Here is a 19,710-nt window from a genome sequence, read left to right as displayed (position 1 = left end):
GCCCAACAATATTTTTGATTCTCATTTGTTTCTTATGTATTGAAAGAAACTTTTACTATCATTTCTAATATTACTGGCTAGCTTACCTTCATATTTGATCCTCTCCTTCCTTATTTATCTCTTTGTTATCCTGTTGTTTTTGTTGTCTTCCCAATCTTCTGATTTCCCAGTGCGCTTGGCCACTTTATAGGCTCTCTCTTGTTCTATGGTACATTTCCTGAGTCCCTTCTTCAGCTGTGGTTGTCTAATCCCCCCTCGGGTAATCTTTCGTTTCTTTGGGATGTACCTCTGTACTGTGTCCTCAATCACATCCAGAAACTCCTGTCATTGTTGCTCTACTGTCTTCCCCACTAGGCTCTACTTCCAGTCAATTTTCATCAGTTGCTCTCTCATGCACCTATAATTATCTTTATTTAACACCATTACATCCAATTTTGCCTTCTCTCTTTCGAACTTCAGACTGAACTCTACCATATTATGATCGCTGTCTCCTAAGTGTTCCCTGACATTAAGATCTTTTATAAAGTCTGGCTTGCTACATAGCACTAAGTCTGGAATAGCCTGCTCCCTTGTGAGCTCCATCACAAGCTGTTCCAAAAAGCCATCCTGTAAGCATTCCATGAATTCCCTTTCTTTGGATCCACTGGCATAATAATTCACCCAGCTATTTGCATATTGAAGTTTCCCATGATCACCACAACCTTACCTTTCTGACATGCCCTATATTTCCCGGTACATGTTGTGCCCCTGGTCCTGACCACTGCTGGGAGGTCTGTACATAATTCCCATTATGTTTTTTTTTACCTTTGTGGTTCCTCAATTCCATCCACACAGACTCCACATTATCTGACCCAAAATCATTTAATGCCATAGATTTAATTTCATTCTTAACTAACAGGACAACACCATCCCCCTGCCCACCTCGATAAGTTGTAAATCCTTGGATGTTTAACTTCCAGTCCTGAACCCCCTGCAACCACGTCTCTGTGATGCCTGCCACATCATAATCATTTACGATGATTTGTGCTGTTAATTCATCTACTTTGTTTCGAATGCTTCGAGCGTTCAGGTAAAGCATTTTCTTAATGCTAATTTTCTTATCCTCATGATTTCCATCACATCTAAGGTATCCTTCCTTTTTGCTTCATTGCTAGTCTGCCTTGAACTTAAACCCCGCACACATGCTAACCGGCTGCTTATCTTACTACTTGATTCTATATTCCCTGTTGCTTTCCCTTTCCCTCGACTCACAAGTTTAAAGTCCTAGTGACCACCCTATTTATCCTTTTCGCCAGAACACTGGATCCAAATCGGTTCAGTTGGAGACTGTCCCATCGGTATAGATCCCCCCGGTTCCAAAACTGATGACAATGTCCCATGAAATGAAAACTGTCTTTCCCACACCAATCTCTTAGCCGCATGTTTACTTTCCTAATTTTCTTATCCCTATTCCAATTAGCATGTGGTTCAGGCAGTAATCCAGAGGTTATGGCCCTCGAGGACCTGTTCTTCAATTTCCTTCCAAGTGCTTGATAATCGTCTAACAGGTCCTCCTTCCTAGCCTTGCCTATGCTGTTTGTGCCAATTTGATCTTCAATGCAATTTAATAGGATTCTGTCCAGTAAAATGTAACATTTTTCTTCAATGTATTTGTTCAGGGAGCTAATATCTCACTAAATTTTGGGATAAGCTTTCTTTAGAATCCAAATATCCTCCCCAGGAACTGGAGGAACTCCTGTTTTGTTTTAAGGACAGAGAAGCTTCAACTTTAGCTTTGTGGGGGAGCACTCAACCTTGCTCTACATGCTCAAGATATATGACCTTAGCCCAGTGGGTCCAGGGGTATATCACTGGGTTATGAGGTGTCCCAGGCTCAGTCCCTGGAAAATCCCCAAAAACTGTGTTACAATCCCATACCAACTTATCTTACAATCTGTTTAGATATCAGTACTTTTTGTTTTTTTTTAAAGTAGATAAAATTTGACATCAAGAGACTTAGTAACAGAATATTTGATTTTGAACAAACAGCAATATTGTACAATTTAGAACCAAAATACAATATACAAAGCAACAATAAGAAACAAAGAGGAATTATGAAAAAAGACTGGCAGCTAACATAATTGAAAATCCTAAGACCTTCTATAAGCACTTCAATATGAAAAGAGTGGTACTGGAGAAATTGGGCTGATAAGGAACCAAAAAGGGGTTTACCCTTAGAGGCAAGAGGCATTGTTGACATGTTAAATGAATATTTTGCATTGGTCTTTACCTACAATGCAGATGTCTCCCAGGGTGACAAAGGAGGAACCAAAGTCATTAGTAGGGTTTAATATTCATAAGGCAATTAACAATTGTATTGGGTAAGCTGTCAAAACTTAAAGTTGGTGAGGCCCAGGACTTGAGGAACTGAATCCAAGGATATTGAAGAAAATGATTGTGGAAATTATGGAGACACTGACAACATTCTTCCAATCTCCCTTGGATTTGGGGTTATATCAGAAGACTGGAAAATTGCACACATCACACTTTTGTTTGAAAAAACGTTACAAAGGTGGTGCCAGTAATTACAGATCTATCAGTTTAACTTCAGTGGTGGGCATACTTCTAGAAACAACTATCCAGGATAGTCATTTAGAAAAATGGGGATGGATTCAGAAGAGCCAACATGAGTTTAAAGGAAATTCAAGTATAACTAACTTGCAGGTTCTTTTGAAGAGGTAGCACAGATGCTTGTTGAGGGAAAGGCTATTAATGTGATGTAAAATAAACATGGGTGTGATCTAAAATGTAGTTGATATGGTGCGACACAGCAGACTAGTGAGGAAAGTTATAGGTCATGTAATAAAAGGAACAGTAGCAACATGGCTACAAAAAGGATATGAATCATTGAGTCATGGTTAATGGGTATTTTGCAAGCTGGAAGAAGGTTTGACACATTGTAGTGGAGTCAGTATCGGGACCCTCACTTTTCCTGCTATATATATATATATATATATTAGTGTGCAGGGGACAATGTCAAAATTTTCAGATGACATAAAACTTAGAAGAATTGCAATTTATGAAGAATACAGAATAGAACTTCTAAAAGACGGACATATTAGTGGAGTGTTGGATACATGGCAAATGAAATACAATGTGGAGAACTGTGAGGTGATGCATTTTGGTACAAGGAAACTGCAGAGACAGCATAAAACAAAAGATGCTAATCTAAAAGATGTGCAGGAGTTACCTGTGTGTATAAGTACATTAAAAATAGTAGGACAAGTAGTGAGGGCTGTTAATAAAGTATACGATATTCTTGACTTCATAAATAGGAGAACAGAGTACAAGAGGAGGGAAGTTATGAACTAATACAAGTCACTTGTTACATCTCAGCAGGAGTATTTTGTTCAGCTCTGGGTGCCATATTTTAAAATTGAAAATGCATTGGAAAGCAGGCAAGTCTAAACAGATTATAGTCAACACAGAATTTGTTCCAACTGTAACGCAATAGAAGTTTCCTTTCACAGGAATGGCTCCAAGATGAGACACTTAATTAATGATAATAGATTGGAAAAGATTGTTTTCTTTGGAAAGGAGGAAGCTAACAGGAGGAGGTTTGATACAACTTTTTAAAATGCTGAGGGATCAGGAAAGAGTGGGTATGAAGAAACTATTTTACTCATAATCGGATTGAGAACAAGAGGTCACAATTTACATGCTTTGCAAAAGTAATTGTGAGGTGACCAAAAAACTTATTCACACAACATGTGGTTAGGATACGAAATGCACTGCTTGCAAGTGTGATAGAGGAAGGCTCAATTAAGGCATTCAAGAGGACATTGGATAATTATTTAAATAGAAATAATGTGCAGTATTTCTTAATCTGTCATAGGACATGGGCATTTCTGGCTGACCAGCATTTAATGCTCGTCCCTAGTTGCCCTCAAGAAGGCGGTGCAGTCCATGTTCCCCCAGTAGACTCACATTGCCCTGAGGGAAAGAATTCCACGATTTTGACCCAGTGACAGTAAATGACTGGCAACATATTTCCAAGTCACGATTGTGAGTGGTGGCACTCCCATGTATCTGCTGCTCTTATATTTCTAGATGGAAGTGGTTGTGGGTTTGGAAAGTGCTATTTAAGGATTTTTAGTGAATCTTTCCTGTGCATCTACTAGATAGCATACACAGCTGCTACTGAGCATTGATAGTGGAGGGTGTGAATGTGGTGCCAATCAAGCAGGCTGCTATGCTGTGGATGATGTCAAATGTCTTAAGCGCTGTTGGAGCTGCACTCATCCAGGAAAGCGGGGAGCATTCCATTACACTCCTGACTTGTGCCTTGGTGATCAGGTTTTGGGGTCTCAGGAAGTTAGTTAATTACTGCAGGATTCCAGCCTCTGACTTGCTCTTCCTGCCGCAGCATTTAAATGTGGAGTCCAATTGAGCTCCTGGCCAATGGTGAGCCCCAGGATGTTGACAGTGGGAGTTTCAGTGATGATAATGCCATTGAATGTCAAATGGTAGTGTCTCCTAATGGAAATGGTCATTGCTTGATAATTGTGTGGCATGAACATTACTTGTTAATTGTCAGCTAAGCACAGATATTGTGTTGGTTTTGTTTCATTTGAACATGAGCTTCTTCAGTATCAGAGTCGTCGCGAATGGTGCTGAACATCAGTGAACGTCCCCATTTCTGACATTTGGATGCAGGGAAGATCATTCATGAAGCAGCTCAAGCTGGTTCAGCCTAGGACACTACCCTGAGAAACTCCTGCAGATATGACTTGGAGTGGAGATGACTGACCATCAAACACCACAACCATCTTCCTGTGAAGGGCTTATGCCTGGAACATCGACTCTCCTGCTCCTCGGATGCTGCCTGACAAGCTGTGCTTTTCCAGTGTTACACTTTTTGACCTTGACATCTTCCTATGTGCCAGGTATGACTCCAACCAGGTAATGGGAAAAAGACAAGAAATTGGCTGGAAGTTTTAATGCTGAGAAAATCAGTGTAGACATGGCGTGCCAAATGATCTCCTTCTGCATTGCCCCAATTCTAGTAAAGTACCTGTGCAGCATTCAGTTAGCTTGTGGTAAACATGGGTAATGCACTTATTGAACATTGAACAGTGCAGACCAGATAGCAAATGCACTCAAGCCAGATCCCAAGGATTACTCCCAAGATACTAATATGATGGGTCATTGGATCTCATTAAATTTCCCAAGAGACTACAATTCTTCACAATTGTTGATCCAGCCTCCCTCTCAAGAACTACACCATTCAAATCTGCTCCTGCTCTGATCAATGGCACTACTTTCCTGGGTCTATATTCCCTTGGACTCTGAAACTACACCCCAGTACTCATTCACAAGCATAATTCCAGCTCTTAACTAACAGCTAGCTTCATAAAACAGGATATGTTCTTGTACTTTCCCTGAACACTAACCTTGCTCAACTTTATGAAGCAAATACTGCTTCGGAACTTTTCAACCTGCACTTCCTCAGCTGCCCTGAAGTTTTAATATTTACATCCTTCTCTGATCTCCTCACGACTTTCCCAAAAGCCAGCAACTTCTCCACTTTCTCAGCTCTCCATTATGTTTTCTGAACCTTAACTCCAACACTTAGGCATTTACCAATTCCAAGAACTTCTTCCCAAGTTTGTTCTAACAGCACAAAGCCATCCAACTGTTCTCAATTCCTTTCTTGCAGGAGAGCTGAAAGTCAGTACTCCCGAGATGGAGTCTGACCCTCTCTCTACTGCCAACTATTTAAACTCTGTCCCCAGGAATGTTGTGCATTGTTCTTAGTTTTGTCACGAGAGTTGCAAAATTGTTACTGTGCAACAGGGGGGCTATTCACTTCATCATACATGTATTCAGCCTCCAAATCAGCAACTCATTCAATCATTTTACATCTTTGTTCTCTGTCACTGGAAACAGGTTCTTCATATTTGCTCTATCAAATCTCCCATTAACTTTCTCTGCTTAAGAAACATTTTAGATGGCAATATCTGATTCTTTAGTTCAGTACTAGTTGATTGACAATGAAAATAGTATTTCAAACACCATTAACTCAATTCCTCTTCATAAAAGATAGTGATTAGTCAGTTGTATTAATTCATACTGCTACATTTCATATATCAGAAATGAAGAGACCGACATATTACTGAAATATCTGAAATGGGAGAATAGTTTACTTTTGCATTGCATATTTTAACACCAAACATATGTTAAATTCTAAACAGATTAAAATCATCACAGAATTTGTTCCAACTGTAACACAGTGGTAGTTTTCTTTCAAATATAGAACTGGGAGATTGGTGTGGAGAAGAATCATGAATGATTCCCAGAGGCCTATCCCTTTCTCTGTACAATGGCCATTTCCATTAGATGACTAACTTTCAGTAGATCACGTGTTGCTGTCGGGTAAGAAGCAATTTATCAGAGGTCAAATTGCTCTGACCGCAAGTTAGGAATGCAAGTTAGGTATTATGTACATCAAACTCACTGTTACTTGACAACCTGGGCCAACAAACATAATCATGGAGGGTTGTTTTTTTGACTGGAGGCCGATTTCCAGCAGTGTTCCAAAGGGATTGGTGCTGTGTCTGCTTTTGTTTGTCATTTATATAAATGATTTAGATGAAAATATACAAGGTGTTGTTAATAAGTTTGAGGATGACACCAATATTGGTAGCATAGTGAACACTGAAGGTTATCGAAGATTACAACCAGACTTTGATCAATTGGGTCAATGGGCTGAGGAGTGGCAGATGGAGTTTAATTTAAATAAATGTGAGATGTTGTATTTTAGTAAATCAAAAAAGGGTAGGACTTGCACAATTAAAAGTATGGCCTTGGGTAGTGTTGCTGAACAGTGACATCTATGTTTTAGGTACATAATGTTTTGAAGTTTGCTTCACATGTAGACAGGGTGGTTAAGAAGGCTTTTAGCACACTTGCCTTCATTGCTCTAACCCTTGAGTAAAGGAGTCAGGAAGTCATGTTGAGGTTGTACATGACATTGGTGAGGCCTCTTCTGGAGTACTATGCCCACTTCTGGTCACCCTGTAATAAGGCGGCTATTACCAAGCTAGAGAAGGCTCAGAAAAGATTTGCTGGGAATTGAAGGTTTGAGTTATAAGGAGAGACTAGATAGGCTGGGACTTTTCTCACAGGAACACAAAAGGTTGAGGTTTTTAAAATTATGAGGGGTAGAGATAAGGTGTGTGACAGGTATATTTTCCCTAGGGTGTGGGATTTCAAGACGAGGAGGCATTTTTTCCAAGGTGAGAGGAGAAAGATTTAAAAAGGACACGAGGGGCAATGTTTTACACAAAGTGTGGTTCAGAAGCGGAATGAACATCCAAAGGAAGTGGTGGAAGCAGGTACAGTTACAGTTACAATTTTGAAAAGACATTTAGATCAGTACACGAATAGGAAAGGATTTGGAGAGCTATGGGCTAAGTGCAGGCAAATGGGACCAGTTTAGTTTGGGGCTATGGTTGGCATGGACTGGTTGGACCCGAAGGGTACGTTTCCATGCTGTATGACTCTGTGATTATCTATATGACTATCATGGCAACAGGATTCCTCATCAAAGCAGAGATAGATGAGTTCACTTGTGACAGTGAAAGGGGATGTCTGCAAGAATAAGTGAATAGTCATGAAATAATATAGGTGCCTGTCAGAAGAAGCTAGATAAAGACACACAAGGGAGGTAGATCCAGAAGGCTATGTTAATAAGTCAAGATGAAGGAGGATGGGAGGGGGCTCCTGTGATGTGTGAACATTTGTGTAGACACTTTGGTCTGCATGGCCTATTTCTGTAGTGTAAATTCAATGTAAAATCCTTTATCATTTAGTTTTTGGAGGCAATATGTGCAAGTATCACTTGTCATCTTTACAGCAAAGACACAGGACAAGGGAGGTGATTTTCAATCTGATCTACAACATTCCATTACACCAAATGGGAACACTCATGCCTGAGTCAGAAATATAACTTGTGTTTGTGAAACTAGAACATATTGATATGACTTTTTCAAGAATGTGCTATTTCCCCTTCAGCTACTTCAAAAATGGATAATCCCCCAGGAAAACAAAGAAGATAAGTTATTGAAAATGGATGGAGATAATTGATACGTTATTGATCAGGAAATGCTTGGCACAGTTTGACAATATAAACATCCATTTTTAGTAGCAGTTATTACGTTCCTGGTCAAGCAATGACTTGATTTTAAAGTTGTCATCCCTGTTTTCAAATTCCTCCGATGTATTCACTTCCAACCAGCAACCCTCTCAGATATCTGTGCTGATCTGATTCTGGCCTCTTGAGCAGCTTTGATTTTAATTGATGCACTAATCGGTGAATAGGCCTTCTGCTGCCTAGGCCCCAAACTTTCCTTCCTTAAATATTTCTACTTCTCGCTCCCTTGTAAACGCTCCTCAAAACTGACCTTGATGATGAAGTTATTCACAATTTTCCTTAATGATTGCCATGTTATTTGCAGTTTTGTTTTGTATTTTCCCTACAAAGTGCCTCAAATGTTCTAATGCATTATTAAAGATGCTATGCAAGTGCAAGTTGCTATTCCCTCAGAACTGACTTCAAATACAAAACATTTGCAGAAAAGGTTTTTCATGAATCCAAATCCTGCTTTTTGGTAAGGGGTGGCATTAAAGCCACTAAGTACAAAATTGCTTTGAATAAACTGGTTTCAATATAGAAACAATTGCCTTTGACTTTGTTGTTTAATCTATTTATATCAAAAGATAGAACGCTGATCCACAATTCAAAGTCTACAGAGGCTGAGATAGGAGCATTTGTGATTCCAATTGAGGTGTATACATCTTTAAAATATACTTGTTAAATTAAAATGGACAAAATTTTGGGTTGTATGAATTGATTATTTTCTTCTTTGCAGATATCAAAATCTGAAAAGTTTAAAAAACTTACAGCAAGATAAAATTAATCAAAATAAAAGACAATTTTAACAATTTGTTTGAATGAGTTAGATCAACCCGGTTCTGAAAAAGATGCATAACAATTTCATTGTGTACAAAACTTTGTAGCAAATAATTAGCAAAACTCTGTTTCAATTATATTTCAAATGACTCATGCAAAGAGAACATAAAATGAAACAAAATGGAATAATTTGAAATTTTTGGATGAGATTTTTTGATAGCACACAGTGAAAAGGTCACAAGAGTCCTGAAGATTTAACTCTGTTTCTCTTTTTACAGATGCTGCCAGACCTGCTGAGCCTTTTCCAGTATTTTCTGCTTTAATGCCAAGTTTTCCAGCATCAACAGTATTATATATTAGTTGGAAGACAGTTCTGGATCAGCACTGCTCAAACTTCATTGTATCTCATTGGAAAGATAGGTTGACAAAGTCCCTTGCAACCTTCCCCAAAAGCCTTTGAAGTGGGTGAAAAGGGATTTTGAAACTTTTTTCTTTCCTTAAAAAGCTTGCTTTATTCATAGTTTCCTTAATTGAAGTGAAGCAATCTTGAACATAAGGAGGACTGAGGTATGTTCACAATTTCCAGCACGTTTGTTTTAAATAAACCTTGCACCTTCCAAAATTGTGCACGTCTCTGGCAGCCACACACACAGCGAGAGAACAGACTCCATAGTGAAACGCTAGTGACACAAACAAAGTGAAAACAAAAGCAAAATCAGTTAAAATTATGAATGAATGAATATGAGGACGGACAGATATGCTATGCACAATGTTTCAGCCTAAAAGCTGCCAAGCTAATCTTCCGAGTTAATATAACTCTTGATTCTTTTTTTTAAAAACAATATAGCAAATCATTTTTATGTATATATTTATATAAAAAGGCTGACTAATTTCCATGGCAGTAATCTGTTTGCTTAATCCAACACAATCTTTTACATCATTCTGGCTATTTGGTGCATTTCCTTTCCTTACAGTAGCCCCACCAGATGTGCAAATCAGTATCTGGATGGTGACCATGAAAAGGAAATGCATCTTTTGTCCACACAAAAAAAGCTACAGTAACCACCGGAGTAAAAGATAAAGTCACCGTAGTTGTACCAGACCTCAGGGTTGCTCTTTCATTACATGGAGACAACTGGTGGTGGTTTCAAAAGAGGGTCACCACACCTCAGGCAAGGGGAGAAGTTGAGAAGGAGTGTCATGGTAACCTCAACTGTTGCAGGAATTGAACCCACACTGCTAGCGTCACTCAGCATTGCAGACCAGCCATCCAGCCAACCGAGCTAACCAACCCCTAGCCACTAGAGTAAATGAGACATGTTACAATTGACAAGCTCAGAAGTGTAGGTTATTTCAAGCCACTGTATGCTTTAAAAAAAAATTAGTGTATATACACCATCATATAAAGAGATAAATAAAAAACAAAAATGTGCACCCTGTACAAGTACAGTTTTAAAAATTAATTTTTTCAATAAAAATATAATTATTTCAAGTTCTCAGGGTAGCTTTGCTATATCGGCTAGCTGCATTTACACTGTTCTTTCCCTTCCACATCCTTTCCCCTCCCCATCGACCAAAACAACTCGACATTTCCTCTTCAGTAACTGATGGGGGTGAAGCGTATATTCTTAATTTCCAGCTCCAGCTGTTTCACTCGAATTTCCTTTTGCCCCAACTGCTCACGTAGCCTTCGAATCTCTTCTTGTTGTCGGTAAAACATCTGCAGAAGCTGGACAAAAGTAAACCAGAAGTCATGTTTTTTCCCCTCAAGAGAAATCATTTTTAATTGGAAAGCTTTGCCTGCTTTGATTAAATCTTTCAAGGGTTACGTGAGAAAAACCTGAAGTGGCTGATCCAGGAAATGCTTATTAGCAAAACTGAGGGAGAGCTGGTGACTGAATACATGACTAGCTAAAGGAGAGGCAGGCAGTCGTTTCCTCCTCAGAGGGTATTATGCAGCATTGTTGGCCTAGGAAATGGGAATGCAAAGGTAAACAACCAGTGACTAAAACCACCAAGACAATAATTCAGTGAATGAGCTGAGGACCTGCTTCACAGCAGAGCATACATAAATGAATGAAACACAGAGGGGTTTTGGACAGTACGTTTCAGGGAATTAGTATGCAGATGTAGCAAGTGATTAGGAAGACAATTAGAATGTTGACGTTTATTGGAAGGGGACTGAAAATATAAAAGTAAGGACATTCTGCTACAGTTGCATCGAGTGCTGATGAGGCCACAACAGGAGTACCGTGTGGAGTTTTGGTTTGCTTATTTCACAAACAATGTAAATGCATTAGAAGCAGTTCAGAGACAATTCACTCAACCAATACTTGGGGTAGGCTGGGGTGTTATCATACAAGCACAGGTGGGTTTGTATCTACTGGACTTTAGAAATAATGAAGAGTAACCTTATTCAAATACAAGGCCCTGAAGGGACTTGACATGTTAGATGCTTCCTTTGTGGGAGAGGCTAGAATTAGGCACATGGTTTAAAAACGAGGGGTCCTCCATTCTAGACAGAGGTAAGGAGGATTTTCATTCCTCTCAGTCCTTGACAGTCTTTGGAATTCTTTTCCCTAGTGAGAGAAGGAGGCAGAGTCATTGATCACTTTAAAGGCAGAGGTAGACAAACTATGATGATAGGGATTAGATGGGAATATGGAGTTGAAGTTCTGATCTTATTGAATTGTGGAGCAAACTAGGAGGGGTCAAATATGGTACTTCTCCAAATTCATATGCTTACATGCAACAGACAAGGACAAACTGTTTCAAATGGCAAGAAAGTTGGTAACTAGAAAGCACAGATTTAAAATAACTGCAAAAAAAGCAGATATAACACGAGGGGAAAGTAAATTACAAAGTGATTTATGATGACCTGGATTGCTTGAAAAGGGACAAAGTAGACGAAATCTGAAAGAGTAGATCCCATTGGGAACCACAAAGGTAATATGTTGTAGACCCAGAAGGAGTGGGCAGAATCCTTAAAAAATATGTTGCATCAGTCTTTACGGAAAAGGACAGTGAGGGTATGGATTTCAGGATGGAGGGTGTGAAATATAAGAAGAAATTAACAGAGAGAAGAGATAGCCGGTTAAGCAGCTTCAAAAATGGATAAATCCACAGGCCTATAAGCGATGTAGCTGAGGCTGTTGAGGGAGGCAAGATATTAGGGGTCTTTGGCTCTAATTTTCAAATGCCCGCTGGTCACACGAAGTACCAAAGGACGACTACTAATGTTGACCCATTGTTAAAAAAATGGAGGAAGGAATAGACCAGAAAATTACAGCTCAGTCAATCTAATCTGAGTGATGGGGATTAGAATTAGAAATAATTCAGAGGAACAGAATATATCTGTACTCCAAGAGATATGGATTAATCAGGGATAGTTGGCATTGATTTGTGAAAGGAAGGTCATGTTTGACGAATTTAATTGAATCTTTTGAGGAGGTAACCAGAAGCATTAATGAAGGTAATGCATTTGATAATGACTTATATGGACCGCTTCAAAGCTTTTGATAAGCTGTCTCATCAAGAAAGCAAGAGCCCATGCAATCCAGGGCAAAACTTTAGGTTGGAACCAAAATTGGCAGACAGGTAGGAAGGACAGGATTGTATTACGAGGAATGTTTCTGTGTCTGGAAAGCTGTATTCAATAGGCTGCCACAGGGCTCAGTGCTGGAGCTCTTCCGGTTTATGATGTACATTCATTTGGACTTAAACAATCAAGAAGTTTGTAACCTTCAGAAGGTTACTTGACAATTGATCAAACCCCCAATTGATCAGCTGGTAATTAGTAAGGTCAGCCTTAAACTGTGAAGGACATCAATGGATTGGTGAGCTGGCCAGAGGAGTGGCAAATGGAATTCAACCTGGAAAAGTGTGAAGTACTGCATTTGGGGAGGGCTAACAAGACAAGGGCAACACGCTGAATGGTAGGACCCTGGAAAGTACTGACAATCGGAAAGTACTGGAAAGTATGGACCTTAACACGCATACCTATAGATCCCTGAAGGAAGGAGGGCTGTTTGATAAAGGCATTTGGGATACTTGCCCTTATTAGCTGAGTCGTAGAATACAAGAATAGGGAGGTTATGCTGAAACTGTGTAAAAATCTGGTTAGGCCACACCTGGAGTACTGCATGCAGTCCGGTTAATGCACTGAAGTGAAATGTTTTCACCCAGAGGGTGATTGGAGTATGGAACTAACTGCCTGGAAGGGTAACTCTCGTGATATTACAGCAGTGTTTAGATATTTACATGTATTGCACAGACTCCAGTGCTACAGGCCAGCTCTCCTGAATAGGTCCAATCAGGTTTTTTTGCAAATGGTGAGGAGATACTCTCAGAAACTCAGGGCGGGGAATAGAAACGGTCTGTAGATATCTGAAGGCATAGTCCAGCATTAGGTTGAGAAAACAAAACTCAATATAGGCTTTTATAATTCTATATATTTTTGAGAAAGTGTTTCTTAGCTGGAATAACATAAACACAAAAAAGAAATATATCTTTTTTCTGATTCTTATTTCATCATACCTCATTCTCTGTTTTAGGAACTGGACACTGTGACAGATCATAACCATTTGTGATGAAACCCTTCCTCTGATCTTGTACTTTCTCTGCATTCCTTTGTTCTTGAATGTCCGGAAATGTATTCGTTGTCACTTGTTCTTTTTTGGTGTGTCTAGATGGGTCCCACTGCTCACTTCCCATTTTCAGAGGGGAAGACTGTGGGGTGTTAAAACCAGGCTTTAAGGAGACAAATATAGGATCTGAAACAACAGAAGACAAAAAATGTGACTGAACCAAAAATATGAACCAAAAGGAAAGGAGTTAAGACAATGAATAATGAGCAAGCCTATTGAGATGCAAAATTGTCACATGCATGGGTAAATGCCAGATTTGGGCCTCTGAATCAGATGGGCATGAGTTTAAGAGTCACTCCTGGGAGTTGAACCGAAAATTTCAAACAGTTTTCCCAGTGTAGTGCTGAGGGTGTGCTGCACCTTCGGGAGGGTTATTGGGCGATCAGCCAGTCACAGATGCTGGTCAGTAGTTTGCAGGCCCAGCTGGGGTTGGCCCAGTGAGGGGGCTAGTGAGATTGCATGGGGGAAGCCTCCAGCATGGAGTGACTGTAGTCCACAGAAGAACTGCAATGTTTAACGTTTAACTTTATTTCTTTATTTTCCCTAATTTGTACTAGGAAGAACTGTAATGTAGAACTTTTAGCTGTTTTCTTTATTTCTCCATTTCTGTGGCTTACTTTAGTATTTATTTTTGTTTTACCTTAGATTTGTAACTAGCTACTTTATATCGAAGATGGTGCTGAGTGTGGTGACATTACACACTTTTCACTATACTCCTGTATTTCTGTACCTTGAGTGCACATGTCAATAAAATCTAACTCTAATTCTTTTGGAATTGAAGTTAATTTGTTAAATGATTCTACATGGGGAGATGGAAAGTTTTCCTTTGTAGAGGAAGTTGATTGGTCAGTTCTGCATTTCTCTCCTGACAATTTTAGTGCCTCAGCTGCCTCCCACCCACCCCATTCTTTTTTTACATCCACCTGTTAAGAGGTGTTATTACATACTTCTGGATCAGGTGGGACTCAAACCCATCCTCCTGGCTCAGATGTAGGGATGCTACCACTCCATCACGAAACCCCCCCCTCCCCAGCGACCCTTTATATTTTCTTCTTTTTCACATCTGGAAGGGCTCTCACACCCAACTGAATATGTTTTGTTCCATCACTAAATCACCCTTTAGCACTGAGTCACAAGTCTTTCCAATTAACCAAATTATGGGCAATGCCAAGCAAGGGCAATGCAGACCACCAAAGATGAGGGAGAGGTAGGGGGCAAAATCTAAATACAGTAGGAAGGGGGGGGGGAGGAATAAAGGACCCCCATCCCCTGCATGCCCTCCTTTCTGAAAAGTCATTGAGTGTATCAGTGAATATTGCATGCTCCCTCTCCAAAAACACGCAGGCATGAACATAGCCATGGAAGAGGGGCAGACAATAAGTGACTTAAGACCCTTCGCACAGCCTATCCAGACCCAACTTGTCCAGGCCCAGGAGCAGACCAATGAGAAAATCCTCTGACCTGCTCACAGCCCACTGCACCAGATGCCCAAAGATAGGGAGCATAAGGCTGAACTGCAACCAAAATCACAACAGGTTTTTCAAATAACCAGAAATCACCCAAATTCAATATAAACATAGTACATGGATTCCACAAGGCAACAAAATACTGTTAGCTGTAAACCACTGAAATCTGTATTGTTCTTTCATTAATTTACGCAAGATGTGGGCATCGCTAGCTGGCCAACATTTATTGCCCATCCCTATTTGCCCTTGAGAAGGTGGTGGTGAGTTCCTTCTTGAACCGCTGCAGTCCACCTGCTGTGGATTGACCCACAATGTCTTTAGGGAGGGAATGGTAGGATTTTAACCAAACGACAGTGAAGGAACAGCGATATATTTCAAATCAGGATGGTGAGTGGGTTAGTGGGGAACTCAAAGGTGATGGTGTTCCCATGTAACTGCTGCCCTTGCCCATCTGGATGGAAGTGGTCATGGGTTTGGAAGGTGGTGTTTGAATTTCTGCAATGCATCTTGTATATAGTACACACTGCTGCTACTGAGCAATCAAGCGGGTTGCTTTGTCCTAGATGGATTCAAGTTTCTTGAGCGTTGTTGGGACTACACATATTTAGGCATTGATGAGTATTCCTTCACACTTCTGACTTGTACGTTGTCGATAGTAGACAGGTTTTGGGCATAGTCAGGTGGTGAGTTACTTGACGCAGCGTTCTTAGTCTCAGACCTGCTCTTGTAGCCAGAGAGTGTTTATGTGGCAAGTCCAATTGAGTTTCTGGTCAATGGTAGCCCCCACGATTTTGATAGTGGGGAATTCAATGATGGTAACACCACTGAATGTAGAGGTGATGGTTAGATTACCTATTCTTAGAGATGGTCATTGCCTGGTATTTGTGTGGCATAAATGTTACTTGTCACTTGTCAGCCCAAGCTTAAATATTATCCAGATGTTGTTGCATTTGAATATGGACTGCTTCAGTATCTGAGGAGTCACAAATGGTGCTGAACATTGTGCAATCAGCTAATGTCTCCACTGCTGATGTTATAATGAAGAAAAGGTAATTGATAAAGCAGCTAAAGATGGTTGGACCTAAGACACTAACCTCAGGAACTCCTACAGAGATGTCCTGGAGTTGAGATGACTGACCTCCAACAACTGCAACCATCTTCCTATGTGCCAGGTATGACTCTAACTAGTGGAGAATTTGCCCCCTGACATCAACTGATTTCAGTTTAGCTAGCGCTTCTTGATGTCACACATGGTCAAATGCAGCTCGATCAAGGGCTATCACTTTCACCTCACCTCTGGAATTCGCTCTCTTGTCCACGTTTGAACCAAGGCTTAATGAGATCAGGAGCTGAGTAACTCTGGTAGAACCCAAACTCGACATCAGTAAACAGGTTATTGCTGAGCAGGTGCTGCTTGATAGCACTGTTGATGACACCTTCCATCAAGAGTAGGCTGAGGGCCGGTAATTGGTTGAGTTGGATTTGTACTGCTTTTTACACACATAACATATCTCGGCAATTCTCCACATCGGCTATGGGAGCAACACATTCTGGAGCACAAGTCTTCAGTATTATTGTCAGAATGTTGTCAGGGCCCATAACCTTTGCAGTATTCTATGTTTCTAACCATTTCTTGATGCCACATGGACATCAATCTGAGCAGATGCAGTTTTGGTTTAACAACTCATCGGGAAGGTGGCCACTCCAATGATGCAGTACTCCCTCAGTGCCTGAATATTTGCTACCAGCCACTCTGGCCACTGTTTTGTTGATTATTAAACCAGAGCATGAAACTTGTCTTAGAACATAGAAAAATACAGCACAGAACAGGCCCTTTGGCCCACGATGTTGCACTGAGATTTAATCCTAATGTAAAATATAGTAACAACCTACGCACCCCTCAACTCACTGCTATCCATGTGCATGTCCAGCAGTTGCTTAAATGCCCCCAATGACTCTGCTTCCACCACCACAGCTGGCAACGTATCCATGCATTCACAACTCTCCATGTAAAAAACCTACCTCTGACATCTCCTTTATACCTTCCTCCTAATATCTTCAAATTATGACTTCTCATACCAGTCAATCCTGCCCTGGGAAAGAGTCTCTGGCTATTGACTCTATCTATTCCTCTCATTATTTTGTACATCTCAATCAGGTCGCCCCTCTTCCTCCGTCTCTCCAGAGAGAAAGGTCCGAGCCTATTCAACCTTCCTTCAGAAGGCAAGCCCTCCAGTCCAGGCAGCATCCTGGTAAACCTACTTTGCACCCTCTCCAAAGCCGCTATATCTTTCCTATAGGAGGGCGACCAGCACTGGACACAATATTCCAAGTGTGGAGCTGCAGCAAAACCTCACGGCTCTTAAACTCGATACCCCTGTTAATGAAAGCCAAAACACCATATGCTTTCTTAACAACCGTATCCACTTGTGTGGCAACTTTGAGGGATCTATGTACTTGCACACCCAGATCCCTCTGTTCCTCCACACTGCCAAGAATCCTGTCTTTAATCCTATTTGCAACATTTGAGTTCCACCTTCCAAAATGCATCACTTTGCATTTATCCAGATTGAACTCCATCTGCCATTTCTCAGCCCAGCTCTGCTTCTGTCTTTGTTGCGCTGCAGCCTGCAGTAGCCCTCTATACTATCAATGACACCTCCAACCTTTGTGTCATCTGCAAATTTACTAACCCACCCCTCAACGTCCTCATCCAAGTCGTTTATAAAAACTACAAAGAGCAGAGGCCCAAGTACAGAGCCCTGCGGGACCCCACTCAACACTGTCCTCCAGGCAGAATACTTTCCATCTACAACCACTCTCTGTCAGCCAGCCAATTCTGAATCCAGATAGCCAAATCTCCCTGTATCCCATACTTCCTAACTTTATGAATGAGCCTACCATGAGGAAATCTATCAAATGCCTTGCTGAAGTCCATATACACCACATCCACTGCTCGACCATTATCGACCTGTCTTGACACCTCCTCAAAGAACTCAATAAGATTTGTGAGGCATGACCTGCCCCTCACAAAGTCATGCTGACCGCTTTTAATCACACTATGCTTTGCCAAATAGTCATAAATCCTATCCCTCAGAATTCTTTCCAAAACTTTGCTGACCACAGACGTAAGATTGACTGGTCTGTAATTGCCAGGGATTTCCCTATTACCCTTCTTGAAAAGAGGAACAACAGTTGCCTCTTTCCAATCCTCTGGAACGACTCCCATGGAGAGTGAGGAGGCAAATATCCTTGTCAGTGGCTTAGCAACCTCCTTTCTCGCTTCCCGGAGCAGCCTCGGATAAATCTGGTCTGGCCCTGGGGACTTATCAATCTTAATGTTTTCCAAAATTTCTAGCACATCAACTTCATCAATCTTGATCTGGTCAAGACTGTATCCCAGCTCCTCTAAGTTTTCATTTATAACAAGTTCCCTTTCCTTGGTGAAAACCGAAGCAAAAAGCTCATTTAGGGCTTCCCCTATCTGCTCAGACTCCATGCATAAGTTCCCTCCACTATCCCTGATCTGCCCTACCTTCTCCCTGATCATTTTCTTATTCCGCACGTAAGAGTACAATGGCTTTGAGTTCTCCCTAATCCTTCTTGCCAAGCCTTTTCGTGCCCCCTCCTGGCTCTCCTCAGTCCATTTCTGAGTTCCTTTCTAGTAAGCCTGTAATCCTCTAAAGCTGTGCTAGATCCTTGCTTCCTCCACCTTACGTAAGCTGCCTTCTTCCTTTTGATGAGAAGTTCCTCTGTTCTTGTCATCCAAGGTTCCTTAATCTTACCTCTTCTTGCCTGCCTCAGAGGAACAAATTTGTGCATCACTCGCAACAACAGCTCCTTAAATAGTCTCCACATGTCTACTGTGCCCTTCCTGTGGAACAACTGCTCCGAGTCTATACTTCCCAACTTCTGTCTGATAGCATCATAATTTCCTTTTCCCCAGTTAAATATCTTCCCTCGGTAATTGCTCCTTTCACTTTCCAATGTTATGCTAAATGTGAGGCAGTTGTGATCAGTCACCGAAGTGCTCTCCCACCGCAAGATCTGACACCTGTCCTGGCTCATTGCCGAGCACCAAATCCAAAATGGCCTCTCCCCTCATCAGTCTGTCGACATACTGAGTAAGGAAACCCTCCTGAACACACCTGACAAAATTGGCTCCATCCAAATCATCTACACTTAGGAGGTTCCAGTCGATATTGGGAAAGTTGAAATCACCTATAACAACAACCCTGCTACTTTTGCATTTTTCCAGAATCTGCCCGTCTTGGAGATCTTCAATCTCTGTACTGCTATTAGGTGGTCTATAGAAAACCCCCAATGCGGTGGCTGTTCCCTTGCTGTTCCTAACTTCCACCCATACTGACTCAGTAGACAAAACTTCCTCAACAACCTTTGTTTCTGTAGCTGTGATGCATTCTCTGATTAGCAATGCTACACTACCTCCTCTTTTTCCACCCTCCCTGTTCTTTTTAAACATTCTAAACCCTGGAACATCAAGCAACCACTCCTGCCCCAGTGAAATACATGTCTCCGTTATGGCCGCAACATCGTAGTCCCAAGTACTGATCCATGCTCTTAAGTCTGTCACTCTTATTTCGGATACTCCTTGTATTAAAGCATACACACTTTAACCGATCCC

At 40.9% G+C, this 19,710-nt stretch overlaps 1 protein-coding gene across 2 annotated transcripts in view; it reads right to left on the bottom strand.

Moving 5' to 3' along the window:
* Window positions 1–6,173: 6,173 nt before the first annotated feature.
* The window catches only part of LOC140488862 (coronin-2B-like), a 151,703-nt gene continuing 138,166 nt past the window's right edge, over window positions 6,174–19,710 (bottom strand). For both annotated transcript variants that reach the window (XM_072588148.1, XM_072588149.1), the window contains 2 exons: window positions 13,490–13,725; window positions 6,174–10,682 (listed from right to left, as the gene is read on the bottom strand). In XM_072588148.1, coding sequence (XP_072444249.1) covers window positions 10,551–10,682; window positions 13,490–13,725 — 368 coding nt within the window. In that variant the 3' untranslated portion in view covers window positions 6,174–10,550. The remainder of the gene's footprint in view (window positions 10,683–13,489; window positions 13,726–19,710) is intronic.

This window comes from Chiloscyllium punctatum, chromosome 2, assembly GCF_047496795.1.
Source record: "Chiloscyllium punctatum isolate Juve2018m chromosome 2, sChiPun1.3, whole genome shotgun sequence".
In the NCBI taxonomy this organism is placed as follows: domain Eukaryota; kingdom Metazoa; phylum Chordata; class Chondrichthyes; order Orectolobiformes; family Hemiscylliidae; genus Chiloscyllium; species Chiloscyllium punctatum.
This window is presented reverse-complemented; position numbering and strand designations above follow the sequence as displayed.